The sequence below is a fragment of the Tauraco erythrolophus genome, chromosome 8 (genome assembly GCF_009769465.1).
Source record: "Tauraco erythrolophus isolate bTauEry1 chromosome 8, bTauEry1.pri, whole genome shotgun sequence".
Lineage (NCBI taxonomy): Eukaryota > Metazoa > Chordata > Aves > Musophagiformes > Musophagidae > Tauraco > Tauraco erythrolophus.
In genome coordinates this window covers 39,396,200-39,417,402 of record NC_141472.1, presented here as the reverse complement: position 1 = coordinate 39,417,402, position 21,203 = coordinate 39,396,200, and the positions used below count along the sequence as shown (strand labels likewise).

Genomic DNA, 21,203 nt, shown 5'->3' with positions numbered 1-21,203 from the left:
ATAGATTGCAAAAGATTCCTAAGTATGCTGCAGTTAGGAATGTTAGCAGGTAAGATCCTTTCATTAGTACTTACTGATTGTACTATGAGGGGGCATCTTGGTGGAGAAAGCTGAGGGAGGGTTTAGACAATGGCAACACAGCACCACTGCACAATGCTGTTGCACCGAAAGTCACTCTGATAACTTGTAATGTCCCAAACCAGCATTCCAGGAGTTCGTGTGAAGTTGTTGTCTGGAAAGCTGGCGATTACACTACATGTGTCTGGCAGCATCGTTCAAATAGTAAACACTTGTGTTCTGTTTAGCAGATTTTCACATGCATGTCTTGTGTAAGCTGGATTTAAGTAGGATCGGTGATTTTTGTTACATCAGAATTTCTTAAAAAATAGTAATAAATGATTTTTATATGTACCTTGCAATGAAAGTCTCTCTGTACCATATTTGTTCTGAGAAGATCTTTTGAAAAACTCCAGTGGTGATCAGCAACTGATGTCAACAGTGGTGAGAAAGAATGAATCTGATGAAAGCTTGAATCTAGGTGACACTGCCATCGTGAATGTGAAGAGAAAAAGCAATTTACATTCTTTTTTTTTTTTTAAGTTTCTATGATTTCTGTCATTGAAATGGTACTGCAGGATCGTATATGGTGGTAAGAACCAGCCCTGTTACAGGGGGTGAGCTGAGCTGCTGCCAATACGGCTCAGGGAAGTTTGGGCATATGCTGCTTATCAACAGTGCCCTGTGCTCAGGAGGGCTTTTGCCTCACCTGGTGGAGGGGTACATGGAGTAGTAGCTCCATCCTGCCTGGAGAAATACTCCTTGGAGGGACTGGGGAAAAAGGAGCAGGCAAGTGGCAGATGCTTGGGCTGCCAGAGCATGTCCCTTCCAAGCCTAACCATTCTATGATTCTGTGTTTACAGGCAAGGGAGAGGGAGCAGAAAAGGTGCTGGTCAGCAGTGCCATGGCCCCAGCTCCATGGCTTCCCTCTGTATTAACGGCCCCCTGGTATCGCCTGACAAATGGTGGACTCGTCCTGTAGATGTGGAGTGACCACACCAGGAGGAGTGTGCCAGAGAGCTGGCGTAAAATCAGCTGTGTGGCAAAGGGTAGCTGATGCCTGAAGTTGAGTAGTGCCTCAACCTTCACAATGCTACAAACTCCATATCCAGCCCCCACGCATGTGGATTTTGAGATCTTCCTGAAAGAAAAGGGGAAGGGTGCGATGGAGAGAGATGGAAAACCTTTTAGAAACCTTATGCTTTCAGTTAAGAAATTGGGGTTGTGTGGGAGAGGGCAGAGCTGTTATTAATGTTATAGGGTGTTGAGTAATCTTAAGGGGAAGCTTGTTGCTTGGGAAATTCTTTTACTGCTTCTCAAATGGAGAAACCTCCATGCTGTGTGGAATGAACATTGTTGATTCATTTTGGTTCTGAATGCAGCCCTACCACTGTCAAACTCATGAGCCCTGTTGGTACATCCGATGGTAGCGTTGTTCTTTGGTTGTGCATTGCTTACTATGCTAGTAGTTTGCTCATGTACTCAACTGTGGAGAATAACTTGGACTGTTGTGAAGTTCTTACATCACATATTTTGCAAGGTCAAGGGACAATGAAATAAATGAACATTAAATGTCCATTTGGCCTATTTTTTTAATAAGAATGAAACTTGTGATTTGGATAAAAGCAAAATAATTGAGAGTACTAGAGCTGATTCTGGAAGCTGTTCTTGACTGATATTGGTTCTTGAGTGATATTGCTATTTAGAGTTAAAATTAAGCAGAGTTTGTTAAATAGCGATTTGTCCAGGGTCAGCTATGGTTGATATAAGAAGGCTTATGGTTTAACAAACCAGTTTTATGACCGGTCTTTGTCTTTTGTAGGGTGTTTTCAGCACAGACCAATTCTGACAGACACAGCAAATATAGTTCAGATTCAAGGAAATAATCTAATTTATCTATGTGGACCATGCATTGTCTATTGTTTATACTAATGGATAATGTTAGAACTTGTGCATATAACGTTAGTCTTTTATTACTGTCTTCTCTCTCAACAGATCTTGACAATGTAGAAGGCATAGCAGTGGACTGGATTGGAAATAATCTTTATTGGACAAATGATGGCCACAGGAAAACGATTGCTGTAGCAAGACTAGAAAAAGCTGCTCAAAGTAGAAAAACTTTGTTGGAGGGAGACATGTCCCACCCTAGAGGAATTGTTGTTGATCCTGTCAATGGGTATGAAGTAGACGGATTTGTATTGTTTAATGCATGTCTTTATAGTATATATATGGGATTGAATTTTTCTTAGGATGAGGTTTGTAGAGTCATGTAGTAGTCTGTAATTCTACAGTAGTCTCAAACATCTGTAATTCCTGTCCAGCATTCTTGCCTGAAGCCTTCAGAAGAATGTGTGTGCCCAGACACAGTTGAACCTATGTCAAGTTAATTTGAATGTGATGCACCTTTTTCCTCAAACAAATTGAGTGTATCAGACCTGTATGTATTTTTAATACTGAGTGAGTTTTATAATGCTCTCCTTTATTTCTCTATTTGTAAGTCTCAATTTCTGAAGATAATTATAACCATATCCCTGTATATATTGGTTTACAAAACTAAATGAGACAGGTACTTTTCATTACTTACTAGCATAATTAATTGTGATAGGCTGCATAATAAAAAGATCATTATATTAGTGTGGTATAGTTGTGGTTTACCTAAAAATTCAGTTACATTTTTTCAGGGAATTGTTACTGGAGAATGTTGTAGGCAGGTAATTCTGGTGTGGCTGGATTGATCGCTGTTTTCCTAGTACTAGAATTTATTTACACTATCAGGTTTTCACTTTTGAGCTTGTCCTTTGAGGAATGGAATTGACTGTGGAAAGGCCACAAATAATTAAGGTCAGATAGTGAGGATGTAAAATCAGACCACAAACCATAACCGTACCTACAATTACTTTGTTAAATTTTCCAGCTCAGTAAACGCATGGCACAGGATGTAGTGTATGAAGACTTATTGTCTGAAAAGGACTATTGAATAAAACACTTTTCTAATAAAATAGAGTGCCCTTTATGATTATGCTTCTCATGGAAGCTTTTCCTTAGGGATAGCATTTATTATGGCATTTTGATTATGTTTAGAAAATATTAGTCTTGATTTAACCAATGTAGAAACATTAACTGCAATTTGAGATACAATTAAAGCACATTAAATGTAAATGTCTGTTACTGTAAGCATGTTTTAGCTTATGACATAACTAGAATAAGTACAGATGAAAAGTTAATGGAGAAAAGCTTGGTAATTGCTGTTGAGCAGTCAGGTAAATATTTGTAAAACATATCTTGTCTTCTAATAAAACAAATACCATAATGACCTCTGTCTCTACCTGAGCTTTAGGGCATATGCAGGTTTTATAATTCTGTGATTAAGCCTAGTGTTGTTTGAGTCAAACATGCAATGAAGTTTATAAGCCTCATGGACCAAAAATTGGTTGCTGCTCTTAGCATGTAATTACACAAATATTAAAAGAACCCAAACCCAACTTTCTGGTGGATGACTTGGAAGAGACAGAAAAGAAACAAACAAAAAAAAATACATTTGCATATATGTAAACCTGTGTAATGATGGTGCAATTTTTATTTTTTTCCAATTTCTTATATAAAAAACAAATTGATGAAATTATACATAAGTGTGTTTGAATAACATTTTTGACCAGTAGATTTGGTGTCATTTACACAGATTAGATTACAAAACTCTCTTTTGTTTCAGTATTTCATTTCTTTGTAAATTCAGAATTTAGATTCCAGGACTTTATTTTTCAAAGTACAAACAGGTTAAGTGGATTAGGATCACAGAAGTTATTTCAGAAACATAAATCTGGTAAAATCAGAGGTGAGGCACATAAATATCAATTAAATCATAACAACTTGAACCCGTAGGATCTGTTTAAGATCTATATGATATTTTTCCTCTATTTAATGCCTAATAATTGAAATCATATATTTGACTTTAAAAGTCTAGTAAATTATCTAGTAAATTACATTATCTAGTAAATGTTTTCAGCATATTGATATCACTGTGAGTCATATGATCTGAAATGCTGTCAAGAGGCTTCATAGATTATATACAGACTTCTGTGTGTTTCTTCTCATGAACCTGTTTTTCCTTCGGGAGGAAAAAAATAGAAAAGTGGTATTTCTTAGCATATTTGCTGCCCTCTGCTTTTGTATAAGTTAAAGTTGTGTATTTTAAATTATTGAAATCAGAGTTGTCACCAGAAATTCTGCAGTAAAATATGATAATGAGATTAATTTGATAAGGAAGAAAAGCAAGAGAATGACTTAGACTCATCTGAGCTAATACTTTTAGATGACTTACTACTGTGCTTACTTGATTATTCCAAAGTAGCATAAGTACTTATTTTTCAGAGTTGTTTTGGTTATCTACATTCCTGCCCTATAAACCATAAAACTATGCTAAAATTGCCTGCCAGCTATTTTTAAAATAATTTCTATAGCCATCTATCTTTCTAAACGTTTTGTGAGGGACAGACTGCTCATAATAGTTTTTTGAGTAATTTCACTGCTTTCATGTGGGATGCGAAGTTCACAGAATGTCAAGGTTATCCTGTAGCTATTAAACTAGACTGCAATTAATTCATATATTGCGGTGTTTTGATAGTATTAATACTAATAAAAAGCAGATTTGCATCATAAAGACAAGTTAGACTTGACACACACACACACCCCCCCCCCCCCCCCCCCAAAAAAAAAAAAAAGGAAAAGTTTGAACTTTGTGGCAAAGTCAATAAAATTGCTGGGTTAAAAAAAAATAAAATCATAATTCTGGTGTGGTTTAATAAAGTCTTAAACAATTCTTTCCCTTCCTGTGTCAGTTAGCCCATTTGGTATTCACGCAATTCATCACAATGAGCAAAACACCTTAAGTGTCATTTCAGCAGCATCCAGTACACAGAGAAAGTAAATATAGTTGCAGAAATAACAATGGAAAGAAACATGGAAAAATCAAAATCCCTCAGCACTGTGGCAAACTTCTGCTAAAAGTCTACAGTATGATTCAGATGATTAAAATGGTATCTGAATGTTCATTTTTATGATTTCATAGCTGGATGTATTGGACAGACTGGGAAGAAGATGAAATAGATGACAGTGTGGGAAGAATTGAGAAGGCATGGATGGATGGCTACAGTCGGCAGATTTTTGTGACATCAAAGATGCTATGGCCAAATGGTTTAACTCTGGATTACCGTGCCAACGTGCTATACTGGTGTGACGCCTATTATGATCACATTGAAAGGATATTTTTGAATGGAACGGACAGAAAGGTAAAAGAAAAACACTGCTGTTTTGCCACAGGCATGCTCTTCCTCTGGATTTTATTGTGTTATGTTAAAAATACTTTTAAAGCTTTTTGAAGTCTGCGTAACCCTGCGGCATGTCCAGTGTCATCTCTGTTGAAACAAGCGATGTTGGCAATCTTCTGTGGGACGCTAGAATACAGCTTAAAATTTTCAACTTTAGAAACTGACACAAGAGTTGATTTTTTTTTTTTTTAATCTATTTTTCTCGTGTGACAATGAGTTACCTTTTGATTGAGCCACGAAGCTACAAAGAGCTTTTCAGTAGACAAAAAACCTTCTTTTGGCTCTGCCAGAGAGAGACTTTCATTTAACTTCACTGAATAAGCTGCTTTTGATGAATCTCAGCACTCTGAGCATTTGTGGTAGTATGCAGAGGGGATGCACTCAACAAGTGCAGTTCAAGATGGAGAGATTTTGGTTTAGTCAGTACTAAAGGCTATGCTAGCTAGATACAAATCTGTGTAGAAGTTCTGTGTTGCTTTGTAGAAGTAAGAGGTGCAGAACAGACATCCGGAAAACAGTTAAAGCTTAGACTAGAGTTTGATAATTTTGGGAAAGCTTAGCATCTTCATAAAATTAGTACCCTGACAACCAGAATGTCACTGTTAATTGAGAATGGTGGGCATTAAGTCCTTCTGTGGGAAGATTTTGTCACAAAGTGTATGTCTTGTGACTTCTCATTTATCCTTCACTCATGACTCCCTCTCTATGATGGCCTTGATAGGACCAATACACAGATTGCTCAGAGAAGTTGTGGCTGCCCCATCCCTGGAAGTGTTCAAGGCCAGGTTGGATGAGGCTTTGGGCAACCTGGTGTAGTGGAGGGTGTCCCTGCCCGTGGCAGGGGGGTTGGAACTAGATGATCTTTGAGGTCCCTTCCAACCCAAACCGTTCATGTACAAGCTTGTATTGCTTTAATATTGCTTTTTAAATCCTGTATATTGAGTGATCTATTGTTAAGCCTATACTAATGCCATAGTCTTGCAGTTTATCGTGATGACTAGGTCTGGATTTACATATAGCGCTTCTGCTTTTGCTCCAGATCTGTTATGATCCTGTAACGGAGGCAGGAGGAGAGTATGCACATTGACAGAAAGACGTTTTTTAATTGAAGATCTTTGTCTACTAGTGATGCCAAACTTCTTGAAAAGTTCTTGGACAGAATAAGTCTAAGAAGGTTAAATGCAGCTGCCAGGAATTACAGATGGATTACTAGTGAGAACTGCTGGTTTTGCCTCCCAGCAGAACTGGTGAATAATAAGAAGCATCCATCTTTACAAGTTTTATTTTGAAGTGTGTCACAGAATGGTTCTGGGTTTTTTCTTTTCTTTGTTCGGTTGGTTGGGTTTTTTTGAAAAAGTGTTTTTCTATAATCCTGTCATTTAAATAGAATGAATAGCCATTTGAGTAAAATGTATGTAGCCAAAAATAACCAAAAGATACTTGCTTTTGATGCTGAATAATTTATTCTTTATTATAGGATATTTTGGTCAAAATATAGCTGGGTCAATATCATCTTTCATTCTGTGAGTGTCAGTATATTGAAGATTTTTGGGGGCTGGGGAAGTCTTACAAGAATTCCACCAGCAGGTGGTGGATGATTGACTGACAGATGAGTTTTGATCAAAAGCAGTTAACTGCGATGAGTTCTGACCAAAAGAATTCCAAGCCCAGAAAGAAAATTTGAACGGCAAAAGGGCATGACGTTTGTCACCTCAAGGTAGTTGTACTTTAGTGGGCTTTATATCCTTGTTCTCTTGGGTTTGTGTCTCTATTTAGAGATGAGGTCGGGCATCTGAGGAACCGCTTCCTTTTTTCTAGAGACAGCATAGAAATACGCTGTCAGGCGTTAGTTTGAGCAAGGACTCCAGCCAGCAGAAGACTGGAACTTCAGTCATTCCAAACGTCAGCTGCTATGATGAAGTATAGAGGCAGGGCTCCCAAAAGCAGATGATTTGGACTTCTGCAATTTTATATGTCTTTTTAAAGTAAATTATTCTGATTACTGTAATTTACGTGATGGTAAGTTTAGACTCTTTTTAAAATTTTGTTTTCATGCTATGGGGATTCAAAGTATTTTTAATCTCTTTCTCTTTATTAAACAGCTCTTCTGTAGTGTAGTTGCAGTTCTTCCTGAGACTGGAGCTATAGCGAAGGATGTGATTTTAGAACAGTTCTGTGGCCAATAAAATGAGGACAGGATTTGGAGTGTAATTTGTAACTTTATGTGTGAGTTAATAAACCAGAAGTAGGTGATGCATGGAAGAAAGTTTGCTTATTTTGAGACCAAACTGTGACATTTTTTTGTTTGTTTGTTTTTTAAGTTATCACAACCCAAACTAGAAAGCAAGTTCACAGAAATAAATAAGCAAACTTCACACTTAAACAAAAATAAGCACCTCACACATGCTGTTCTGCTTTAAAGAGGCAGATATTTTATATCCTTGACAGATACTCAAAGTTATGTAAGAACCATGTTTCCTTGCTAATGAAGGAGGTAGATATTTACTGAACATACTGATTGCATGGTTACTTACGGTCCTCTGCATTATCTGACAGAGGACACTTAAAATTAATTTCTACAAGGTTTTGAAATTAGATATTGATGCTGGTGCATAGAACAGCTTTGCAGTCTTTCTTTGGTTTTATTGCATCAAGTCGTTATGTTCAGGCACAGTACTTATCTCACTTTTACTATTTTTCATTTTATGTTTTCTGCTGTGTAGGCTAAGAAAAAAATAATTATTTTAACCTTGCTAATGGTCACCTACCACTAATTAATTGCAGGTAGTCTACAATGGAAAAGATTTGAATCATCCTTTTGGACTATCACATCATGGAAATTATATTTACTGGACAGATTATATGAATGGGTCAATTTTCCAGTTGGATCTGGTCACAAGGAATGTGACACTGTTAAGAAGTGAGAGACCACCTTTGTTTGGGCTCCAGATTTATGATCCACGTAAACAGCAAGGTATTTATGACATACAATTTCTCTGAAGTTCTGTTATAAAAGGTATTTTCTCTTAGTCTCCTAGTATTTTGAAGTGACTAGAGGAACAACAATAGAAAAAAATAGTGTGACCTATATCATAAGGCAGATACTTTCCAGTGTTTCAGTCCATTGATGTTGAAATTGATCATCTCATACTTACTGAAAGGTGAATCATGGTATTATACTTGTCTGAATTTCTTCTGAGTATTTACACTGCCTTTATTGCCATTTTTCTAGTGTGTCAAAGGCCTACTATGAAAGTATAAAATAGAACAGATAACACATAAGCATTGGCTTATAGACATAAAATATATCACTGTGTTTACTTTTTCCTAAATAAGATCATAGATCCTGTCTGTCTTTTCTTTATTGTGATTTCCTCTCCATCTTGGTCTACATCAGCACCATATGACTTAGTCTCCTGAAAGTACGTGGTGCTGTTACACAGAATTTGTAAGTGGCCTTTGAGAGTAGTGGAAAAATCCAAGGTTGTTGCTACTTATATCAATAGAGAAATAAGATAAAGGCCATAGGTTTGCATGGATAGCATTTAGAAAATGCAATTGCTACTCTACAGGTAAATTTACAAACATATTTTACTGAAGAAAACTTCAAAATCCATTTACTGCGTACAGCATTCAGATTAATTGTGGAATATTTGCTCTCTTTAAAGAAAACAGTGGGTTAATGCCTGCTACCAAACATAAAACTGAACATCAGGAGTTAGTATAAATAAAAAAATATTTAAAAGGTTACTATATTAAATATTTATGCCTATAGATCTTACTGATCTCTATAGCTCATAATTTTTGACATGCAGGACATTTTCAGTTCAACAATTCCTACTGGAAAATCAGAGGCACTAAGATGTTGGCACTCCTGCTACATTTGATTCTGTGCCCGAACCAGAAAAGTAAGAAAATGTAAATTTCACCATTTATCTGAATGCTGCTTAGTACAGATACAACATTAAAACGTGCTTGTTAAACCAGAGATTTTTTAATTATTATATTTTTTTTTAAGTTTGCAGTTACCTTTTTTTTAAGTTACCGGAATAGTACTTTGTCCCTGTGCGTAAAGCCCAATTTTATTTTCACAGTATCATCACCTTCAGGTCCTGGATGTGGGTGTAGTGTCTCCTTCATGTCGGTTCTTACTTAGTGCTTGGAAGATCTGTCTGTGGTCAGATCTCTGTCTGTGACAGAGACAAAAGTCTCTGTCATTTGTGGTCAACAAATGGCTTAGAGAACAACTGATAAAACTAGTACAGAGTGAATAGAATCAAACTTCAGAAAAAATATTTAGCACTCATAGATACAGAGAAAATATTTTGCCTTAATATTTGTTATAGGCATATATCTATATGTCAAATGTGTATTTATACATTTCTCTAGGTGTATACAAAAATGTATATGAAAATAAAGAACAGTAAACATTTTCCCTATATATACTGACTAAATATTTTGCACAGGCTTATTTCAGAGGTTTTATATGCTATACGTACTAATTTTTTGTTGTTTTTCTTCTGTCTAGTCTTATCTTTTTTTTTTTTTGCCATCCAGCAAAAAAAAACAACTGGTGATTAACAAAGGGAAGAAACAGTTTCCAAAATGATGCTGAAGTATAAAATGGAAAGTGCATAAGTGTACAAGCCAAATACTTGGCCTGTAATAGCTGCATGTATAAGGTTGCTTAATTTGATAGTTCATTTTAAAATTTACTGTATTTGAAGACTTAGATATGTAGAATCATAGAATCATAGAATGGTTAGGGCTGGAAGGGACCTTCAAAGGTCATCTAGTCCAACCCCCCTGCAAGGAACAGGGATATCTCCTACTAGATCAGGTTGCTCAGGGCCTTGTCCAACCTGGCCTTGAACGTCTCCAGGGATGGAGCATCCACCACCTCTCTGGGCAACCTGTTCCAGTGTTCTACCACTCTCATAGTAAAAAATTTTTTCCTAATATCCAACCTGAACCTACCTCCCTCTATTTTAAAACCATTACCCCTTGTCCTATCATAACTGGCCCTCCTGAACAGCCTCTCCCCATCTTTCCTGTAGGCCCCCTTGAGGTACTGGAAGACCGCTATAAGGTCACCCCGGAGCCTCCTCTTCTCCAGGCTGAACAGCCCCAACTCTTTCAGCCTGTCCTCATAGGAAAGGTGCTCCAGCCCTCTTATCATCTTCGTGGCCCTCCTCTGGACCCTCTCCAACTGGTCCATGTCCTTCTTATGTTGGGGACTCCAGAACTGGACGCAGTACTCCAAGTGAGGTCTCACGAGGGCAGAGTAGAGGGGGAGAATCACCTCCCTCGACCTGCTGGCCACGCTCCTCTTGATGCAGCCCAGGACGCGGTTGGCCTTCTGGGCCGCAAGAGCACATTGCCGGCTCATATTGAGCTTCTCGTCCACCAGTACTCCCAAGTCCTTCTCCTCAGGGCTGCTCTCGATCCAATCACCACCCAGTCTGTATTTATGCCTGGGATTGCCACGACCCAGATGTAGGACCTTGCATTTGGCCTGATTAAACTTCATGAGGTTGGTACGGGCCCACCTCTCCAGCCTGTCAAGGTCCCTCTGGATGGCATCCCTCCCTTCCAGCGTGTCGACGGCACCACACAGCTTGGTGTCATCGGCGAACTTGCTGAGGGTGCACTCCATGCCACTGTCCACATCGTCGACAAAGATGTTGAAGAGGGCCGGGCCCAACACGGACCCCTGAGGGACGCCACTTGTGACCGGTCTCCACTTGGACATTGAGCCGTTGACCACTACTCTCTGAGTGCGGCCATTGAGCCAATTCCTTATCCACCGAGTGGTCCATCCATCAAACCCATGCCTCTCTAATTTAGAGAGAAGAATGTCGTGCGGGACAGTGTCAAAAGCTTTGCACAAGTCCAGGTAGATGACATCCATTGGTCGACCCTTGTCCACCGATGCTGTCACCCCATCGTAAAAGGCCACCAAGTTGGTCAGGCACGATCTGCCTTTGGTGAAGCCATGTTGGCTGTCACCCACCACCTCCTTGCTCTCCAGGTGCCTTAGCATGGTTCCCAGGAGAATCTGCTCCATGACCTTGCCAGGCACAGAGGTGAGGCTGACCGGTCTGTAGTTGCCCGGGTCCTCCTTGTTCCCCTTTTTAAAAATGGGGGTTATGTTCCCTCTCTTCCAGTCATCGGGGACCTCGCCAGACCGCCACGACTTCTCGAATACAATGGCCAGTGGCTTGGCAACTTCATCCGCCAGTTCCTTCAGGACCCGCGGATGGATCTCATCAGGTCCCATGGACTTGTGCACCTTCAAGTTCCTCAGATGTTCTCGAACCTGGTCTAATATGTAGTTAATATTCTTTGGAGAAGGTAAAGCCTACTTCTCTATCTAGAAGTATCTCTTCAGGTTTGTTTTTCCTTGGGGAAAACCAATTTTTACAATGTCTCTCTTAACCCTCTGGGGCCCTACTGCACAACTTAGGGATTTTCTTTGCAACAGGTTAATATGAGTTCTTTCCTTTCCTACTGACTAATGTTTTTATATGTCCAGCTGGGCTTTCTTAGGGGAAGCCATTGAGATTAATACTTGATTATGGAGTGCTGAGGTCCAGACAGCCAACTTGTACTTGGTTTTCTGAGTACGGAGACAATGCTGAAACTTCTCCTTTCTTGATATCGTAATATCTCAGTTTTCAATACCTAAACCAAACTGTAGTATGTTTAGTACTGTGCTATGTCAAGGTCATTGTGACAGTGTGTGTCTTACCACAGATGCTTTTCAGCGACTCTCTCTTACTTGTGAAGTTACATAAACACATGGTGCGTTTGGAATTTTTTGTTGGATTTGTTTTGATTATTTTTGTAAGGCAAAATCTGTCCCTAAATCTACTCTGAAGTTGGCCAAATTTCAGAATACTTTGAATTATGTTTGCTAAGAGAGGATGTGGTGATTGCTTTAAATACTTAGTACTTCTGCTGCTTTATTTGAAACTCAGAAAGTTCCTTTGTTTCTAGAAAAAAAGGGAAATTTAAAAATGAATGCAGTTGCTATTAGCTTCCAAATAGTCTAACACTAGAGATAGAAGACTAAAATATTACCTCTTGGACGTTTTTAGCTGAAAGAGTTTAAATTTCCAGAATGAGAATTGAACTTGTTAATGCATTCTTTGTTTGAAATTGCAATTGGAATTTTGTAACCTAACTTCATCCTCTAGGATCTTCTTTTTGTTGTGCTCAGTGAGGTTAATCTTGGTTTGTGTTTTGTTGTTTTTTTTTTTTCCCAAGGGAGCATAAGCTTTTATTTTAAAGAAAGTGAAGCTATTTTTTGTCTCTTTTTTTTTTAAAATGATGTGTTTCTTCTAAAAGAGCAAGATCAAGGCTGGATTGTGTAGTGCAGAGAAAACCATAGTAGTTCATTTTATGGTAGGAGTTAGAGTTTATAGCTCGTGTGCATGTACCTTAGAAACATTTGGCTCTGATATTTTGAGGTTACTGTTTTGATGCTACTGTTATTGTCACCGTCTACACAAGCAGAAACCATGTCAATTCATTTTGGCATAGTTCAATTGAGACTGGCATTTTTATTAGAAGGTCTTTTGCAGGATACTCAACTGTGCCAATCCTGCTTTGCTTAGTACTATGGGTACTGATATTAAGCTTCTTTTGGTATCTCCTTGAGAAGTTTTTCACTGTCTTTGTATGTCATGCGACATGATCCTCTTGCAAAGGAATTTTTTCTTTTTTTTCCCGCTTGCTTTCAGAGATTAGAATTCATCTTACTTTCTTAGCCTTAGTCTTTGGGTCTCCATGCGTCAGGAATACCTTAAAAAAAATGGGGAGATGACAGGGAGCGTAGTAAGCATAGGAGCTGGATTTGCAGTCAGCATATGAGCCTGACAAGGCCTGTGGGAATTTCCACTGCTATGAAAGGGGAGATTGCTATTCATATGTGAGTAATTCTTGTGTAAATCCATTTACAGCAGTTAAAATGGATCTTTTGAAATCAGTTGATGTTTTAACTCCTCAGGTTGCAAAGAAGAGCTGCTTGAGCCCCAGGCTGCTGCTCTTCAGATGTGTGGTGTGATCCTAAAAGTAGGCTTACATGGCTTGAGCAGTACTTGAGATTAGGTTTATGGGAAGATACAAACATAAATGAATGCTCATGAAAACACAGAAGTATAAATGATTGCTAAGCAACAATAAATACTTCAGTGTATCCTTTAAACAAGAAGATTAAACAAGTGTATATGGCTGCCTTTTTTTTTTTTGAGATATTGACCGAGTTTCAAATATGTCGTCGTTTTAGCTCTGACCTAATTTTTTAGCAAATGAAAATGGAATCAGTCTAATTTAATCATATGAAAGTTGCAAGGCAGCAGCTATTTCAAAAGCTGGTGAAATACAAAAAAATATAATAGCTTTGAAAGCCATTTTAAAATCTTGGAAATATTTTAAGAACACCCATATAAAATAGCTGTTATGAACAGCAGTCAAGGAAATTTAATTTCATAAATCCTTGGTAGCTAAATGAGTTCTACAGCTCAGTCAATAAAGAGAGTTAACCTATTTGTTGTACTGCATTTCAGGAGGTTTTAGATTAGGAGTCTCTTCAGTGAGACTGTACCTTCAGGTTGAAGACTTTCTTAAATCTCATTTTATAAACCTTTTTGTCTAGGATCTTGTTGCTTTACCTCTTGGTACTTGTCTTTTCCCTGTTGTCATCCTCTCTTTTATGACTTACTTAGCAAGTAACCTACGGTGTTGTAGTTTGTCATCCCAATTATGAGGTTAAGTAGGAACTTTTCCTCTTCAAGACAGACCAGTTGACTTTGATCTGGTATTTTAATTTGGATTTTATTTATTTTAAACTTGCATTGAGTTTCAGAATCATTGTGGGTTTTCAAAGTGTTTTCTATATTTGTCTTAAATAATCTTTTATTCTATAGCCTTATTCTTTTTTAGTGATCTGACGAACTCATGCATATTCTGTGATAAAATTGCTGCAAATTTCCTTGACTTGTGCTCTATAGTTTTGGATTCACTTTTGAAGATTATATTTTGGTTTGTTTATTTTGTCAGCTTCTGGTATCTTCTTAAATCTTTATTACTGACATTCTTTGATTTGCATAATGGGTGGCCCTGTAGAGAGCTTCAGGACAACTTTTTCTGAGGTGATGTTGTACCTGAGGTTTTCCAAGTTTTAGATACAAATACATCTCTTACTCTTTTGATGTTTGTTCATATTATTTAGTTTCTGGTGTGCATAGATGTAATAAAGGAGTCAATTTTTGTACAGTGTTTTATGTCATAGTCTAAAACATGAAATCAAGATCTAATAAAGTATTTTAAGTGCCCAGTCCAAGTTGGAACTGCTCTATCTAAAATTGTGATCCAGCCCTCACATTTCACAGAGACTTCCAGTTTTCTCTATTTATACAGCTGTGTTCTTGCCATCTCCCTCACACGCTGCCCAATGAAAGTAGAAATACCACAGTGGCTTCCACAGCGTTCTGTATTAATTATTTTACACAAACTTATTTGAAAGTTTAGTTGGGTTTTCATGGACTGTAGACACATCTGCTTCTAAGAAATGATGTATGGTGGGTCAGAAGAAAGTCTAAGAATAGATTATTATGAAGATTTTGTATAGATCAAGATCTGTATCGTAAGACATATTGAGGTACATATTAAAATTTGGAAATTTTCAGAATCTTACATTATTTTCTGGTTATGTTTATTTGATTTGAAAATGTTTCCCTTGCACGTGTAGGTATGGCTCTGACATGACAGTTTAATATGCATGTTCACACCTACCTCTGAGAACTTAATATTTTATTCTATATGAATAGAGAAGTGGTAGTGCTTTGAGGAGAGGGAGTTGTTGTGGCACCTGTTTTAGCCAAGGAAGCCGATGAATGTTTTGTACATCTAAAATGGAGGAGCAGAGGAAGCAACACCTGCTTTTTGCTAGGACAGGAATATGAAAAAAAGTAGTTTAAATTGAAACTTTCAGCAGACATGAAGTTTTATAGCTTACCTGATCATAGTCAGTTATCAACAACCCTTGAAATTAACAGAGCTTTGATCATGGAATTAACAGTGCTTCATGAGAAGTTGAATGTCCTCAGCAGTGCGTATCTAAGCAATTAGGTCATGACCAAAGTGACACAAACAGAAATTGTAACATTTTTTTCCAGTGGACTTCAGTTTTAAGTCTGCTTGCCTAAGGAATGAGGTAGTGAGGATGCAGCAGTCCTTGGTAGATGATTAAAACACCTGACAGCTGTCAGTATCTTCATGTGAACAGCATACAACTTTTGGGACGCAACAAAAACACAAAAAAAAGAAGGCAGAGAAATAGCAGATGTGTTCAGAGAAGTAATGGAATATCTGCCTTTTAATCTCTCTGCCATAGATCTCATTGTACTTTTAATTTCTGTTTCCTTTCTCTTTTTTTCGTAGTCTGCATTTGTAGTCACACTGTTTTAACATGTGCAGATACCAGTCTACTTCAGAACATTCTTTTATGTACTGTTTAATTTCTTAAAATTACTGTATGCATATAACTATCATATTAAATATTTTGTAGTATTTGTTCCTTTTATACAGAAGGGAGATAGTATGTTGTGTGCTGATGTTATAGTTGAGTTTTCTTATTCTTGCAGGCTATTGCAATCTGTAACTAAAATTGCTTAAATATTATAACCTGTAGTAACAAAATTGTGAGAATAGTGTGTCCCTAAAATCAGAGGAAAGTAATTGTAAAAAGTTCTTCATGTACTTAATGTTCTTAAAAAACCCCTTCTAGTTCTAGCATGGCTGTTAGTTTTAAAGTTGCTTTTTTGTTTTTGTTTTCACAGGTGATAATGCATGTCGTGTTAATAACGGAGGCTGCAGCACTCTTTGTTTAGCCATTCCTGGAGGCAGAGTTTGTGCCTGTGCTGATAATCAGCTTTTGGAGGAAAACAATACAACCTGCATGAGTAAGATTTTTTTTTTTTTTTTATTTTTTTAATATATGAGTTGATATTACTGTTAAGGGATCAAGTCAGATCTGAAAATAAAACAAGTGCAGTCTCTTAAAGCATCTCTTCCTGGGATATCTTCATTGAATTGCCATTAAAAAAAAAAAAAAAGTGTTAATATGTGGAATTCTGAATTAAAAAAAATAAAAATAACTCATCAGATAATACAGGTATTTTTAAAAATGTTTAGACTTGGTATTTATGACTTACTTGAAATTCTTCCTTTTTTTTTTTTAATCTCTTTGAGCTATTTCTTGAAGTGTGGTGTGCAAAACTATACAGATCTCCAGCAGTAAGCCTAGCAGAGATGAGTAAAGCCTAAGGATTATTTCATGACATAATGAACATTCATGAGCTTACAATTACCTTGAATTTGACCCAAATGCATGGCTGGCAGAGCCATTGCTGTAGCTGAAGAAAACTATTTTTGTTTTTAGCAGAAAATACTGAAAGGTGGACTTTTCACTTGTAAGATGGAATGTAAGCATTAGAAAGAGAGGTTAGACACTTTCAAACCTGAATGAAGCAGGTTTGCTGCTTTTTCCCCAACACACTTCATTGCCTGGCTCTTTCCAAGGGCTTTGGTGTTCCTCACAGGGTCATAGAGTGACGTCTGGTATTTCTACGTAAAGCATTCTGAACCTTCTGTTGAGAAATGTATCTGTCTGGATTTATCAATAAGCTTATAGCTTGCTACTTCATTCTGTCTGAGCAGAATTTTATCCTTTGCTGAGTCTGTACCAGTGCACAATGCAGGTGTTTGAGTTGTTGCTTGGATACAAGAATCAGCTTTTCAGTAATCATTTTCCAGCCCTTTAATGTGCGCCAGAATTTGGTCTGTGCCTGGAAGAATATTTTCTTTTCACTGTTGATGAGGCATTGCAATATTTTAAACTGATATTTTGGCACTATCATCTAAGCATGGATTTTAAAAAACAGTTTGAATGCCATTCTGTTATGAGTTCTTCCATTTATCAAAAATATATTACCTCAACCATATACTCAGATGTGCATCCTGCTACAGACTTCAGGTGGAATTACCTCAAATATGCAAAGTTTCCTAAAAAAATGTTCTGAAGAGTGATAACAAGAATTTGTATCTGTTTACGTAGAGGTATATGTCAAACTGGTAAAATAGATGTGCTTCTTGGATATTTTTCCTAGTTAAACATGGAGAAGCGCTACCACAGTTATGCAAAGCTGAACAGTTTCAGTGTAACAATAAGCGCTGTATCCAGGATCGCTGGCGATGCGATGGGGATGATGACTGTCTGGATGGCAGTGATGAGCACTCTGAAATTTGCTGTATGTATGCTTTTACATTTTAACTCACCATTCATATTAAAAAAAGAAAGTCTGAGGAGAGTCAAACAAATGTTATAATCCTTAAATCATTTGTGTAAATCTTTAATTTTCTTCTTTTCCTGCGTATAGTAATAGTAGTCGTCTTTTCAAATGGCACTTGTGTACTCATTTCATAGCGTAGTGTAAGAGCAGTCATCTTTTGGTTTTGACATCATAGTTTCTGATTCCTTAAATGTCGGTGGTTTTGGCTTTGTTTCTGTTACTGTTGCACCTTTTTATATGGGCCACAGGACAATTCATGTTGGAAGGGTATCTCTAGTCCAACTTTCACAAAGCAAGGCGAGCCTCACTTCAACCTCTAGGAAAATGATGGAGCAATTAGTCCTGGAAACGTGAAGGACAAGAAAGTGATTTGGAATAGTCAGCATGTGTTTCTGAAGGGGAAGCCATGCTCAGCCAACCTTATAGTCTTCTACAGTGATCTGACTAGATTGGTGGATGAGGAGAAAGGTGGCGGATGTTGTTTACCTCAACTTTAGTAAGGCCCTTGACACCATCATCCATGACATCCTCAGAAAAACTGACAAGTGATGGGTTGGGTATGTGGACAGTGAGGTGGATTGGAAACTGTCTGAATGGCCAACTGTCTGACCATTAGCCAGCAATGCACCTCATGGCAAAGAAGACCAGGAGTGTCCTGGGCTGCTTTAGGAATAGCATCACCATCAGGTTGAGGGAGGTGATCCTTCCCCACCTACTCAGTCCTGATGAGGTCGTATCTGGAGGACTGTTTCAGACTTTGCAAAATGTTTGTTCAGTTCTGAATTGTGGTGCTTAGTAACATTTTATTTTAATACCAGGGATTCTTACATTTAAATAAGGAGCTCAACTAGTAAAGACAGTGAGAGGGAAAATCTTTCGGCAGAGTTGACTTGACTGTCATTTAAATTAGTGCAATGTAGACAAATTCATTGATCAAAGCTTTTAATTCTCAGAGGATTTATACAGATATAAATGAAATCATAATCTGGTCCCACATCTGTATGTGATACATAGTTTAGGTGGCCAGTATGATAGCATTAATCTCTTTTCAGCAGTTGCTATAGTAACTTCAATAGTTCTTTTTTAGTTACTCTGGAATATTTGCAATTTTGAATAGAATACACACATGTTAATTATGTTAGTAAATATATATGAGCAAAGGCTTAACTACCATTTAAAACAATATCCATGTCTAATATTAGTGTTTTTTTAAAGAAAGTCTTCAATTTTTAATTTTATTACGTGGATGATAACAATTTTGTTCTCCAGTCGCATTGTAAACTAGGTTGCTTCGTAAGTATTATGAAACTCGGAATACCTTTCTGCTCAGATTATTAATTAATCTTTACCTCCAGTGTTCTTGTACCTTCGACACAAAACGCTTATGGAGAGTTCATCTCCTATTGATATCACCCTCGCTCTTTTTTGTTTCCAGTAGGAAGAATAGGTAGAAAGGTCAAAGATAAAAGCTACTAAAATGTCAAGGATAAGCCTGCAAGACACCGCCTCGTTTTAAATACCGTTTGTTTCCAGATATATGTTAAACTTTGAAAAAGACACTGTGCATGGCTCAGGAGGTAGAAAATAGCTTGAGATTATTTTTAACCCGTCATTCGAAACTGTGATAAGTTTACTGTTCTTGTGTGGATCAAGATTAGCAAGATTTGCTGATACTAGGTCTTGTTAGAATAAAAGGCCAATAGTATTTATATAATTTCTGTGCATTTAGCCTTCTTCCTTTTCATGATATTTGGCAGCTAGCAAAAACATATTTGTGAGATACCTTGTTCACTCTTGAATACCAGACTTTTTTTTTTTTCAATTTTACACTGTGTTGCATATTTCCCTTTTTGACACCTACAATTTCATGGTAAGTAAACAGCAGATCTATAGGTGGCCATTGACAGTAATGTATGTCATTTTAGAAGCATTTTATAACCTGCCCAAATCCCTGCTCACTGTGGTATAATGTTTTGGATATGCACTTAGTGACTTGCATATGTTCCCTTTGGTGTTTTCTTTTGTTTATACGTGCTTCAGTTTGCAAACCTCATCACGTGGATACATGTGATTGAGGACATGTTTCTTTAAGAAAATAGCAGCATTGTAAAATGCTGCCACCTTTTATCACTTCGTAGGTAGTAGAAGAGGATCTCTGTATCGACACTAGTATGATAAGAGAATCTTTACTATCTATTATTTAATTTATGATTGAAGTGCTGCAGTATTTTCTAATTGACTGGCTTGCCGAACAGTTTTTATATTGTGGTGATTATGTATAAAGGATGACCATACTGACTGCATCACTAGGGAATACTGTTTAATGTATTATTTTCAGCTGTTCTTCTCTGATTACTTTCTTAGGCAAAAAAGCCTCTTTTTTTCTCCACAGTCAATCACAGTTGTCCTGATGATCAGTTCAAGTGCCAAAATAATCGCTGCATTCCCAAGAGGTGGCTTTGTGATGGAGCTAATGATTGTGGTAATAATGAAGATGAATCAAATAAAACCTGTGCAGGTAAAAAGTTTACTTGGTTGTGCATACAAGTTCTCCAACTCTAGTTCCATGAACACTTCAAAACTGCTCTGAACTGAAGCAGTCTGCTTCTAGTAATCTGATTATTGTCATTTTTAATTAATTCAGATTTTGGTGGCACTGAGACTGGAATACAAATAATATTTTACTTAATCCTTATGCTTGACTGTGCTTTCATAAGTAATTCAGCACTTAATCTATCCATATGGGTTGACTGTCGAAGTGCTGCTCAGGTGCAAACCTTGTCTATGCTAAATCTTTTTTGGCAGTTGGAATTTTATTTGTTAACATACTGTGACTAGTCAAGTGACCATGACACCAGTGAATTTTATTTTATGCTGACAAAAGCATAATTAGTTTTTCAGTTTCCCCTTGGTACCTTGAAATTGTTTTCATTTGTAAGTTATTAACTGTAGAGTGGATTTTTAAGGAAATACCAAGATGAAGATTGTTTACTGATGCTACTGCAGTAAATCATGGCATTCCAAATCTGTCCTTTGCTCGTGTGGAAGTGATGTTTAGTGCTTGTCAATAGAGTGCACTAAGCAATCATTAAGTATCTGATGTACAAAATATCAGGCATTAATAACCTGATGACTCTTTAAACTGAAATGCACTGATCGACAGCACACGTTATGTATTAAAATATTCCCTGAACTCCTTTTCCTTGATTTAAATTTTCATATATATATAACAACAGGTTCTAGTTATTACTTGTGATTTGGCTAAAAGCACTCTAGCATAAATGCAGACTTATGGTGTCCATATCACTTCTACTGTATTATTGGGAATTGCAATACATCTTAATATCCTTTGATATTCAACTGTTTGCTTGTAGGATAAGAGTAGGATTTGAAGACCATATTTTTCATCCCTGTGTCAGTTGGCTAAGGATTGAGTTTTGTATTCTTGTTTTTCCTTTTGTTCCTG

The 21,203-nt window shown here is 37.2% G+C and overlaps 1 protein-coding gene across 1 annotated transcript in view; it reads left to right on the top strand.

Annotated features, from left to right (window-relative positions):
* Positions 1-21,203, top strand: part of LRP1B (LDL receptor related protein 1B) — a 583,373-nt gene that overhangs the window by 293,921 nt on the left and 268,249 nt on the right. Inside the window, exons 12-17 of the mRNA XM_086616175.1 lie at positions 2,053-2,233; positions 5,123-5,342; positions 8,166-8,355; positions 16,226-16,348; positions 17,555-17,695; positions 20,130-20,255. Of these exons, the coding sequence (XP_086472301.1) occupies positions 2,053-2,233; positions 5,123-5,342; positions 8,166-8,355; positions 16,226-16,348; positions 17,555-17,695; positions 20,130-20,255 (981 nt within the window). The remainder of the gene's footprint in view (positions 1-2,052; positions 2,234-5,122; positions 5,343-8,165; positions 8,356-16,225; positions 16,349-17,554; positions 17,696-20,129; positions 20,256-21,203) is intronic.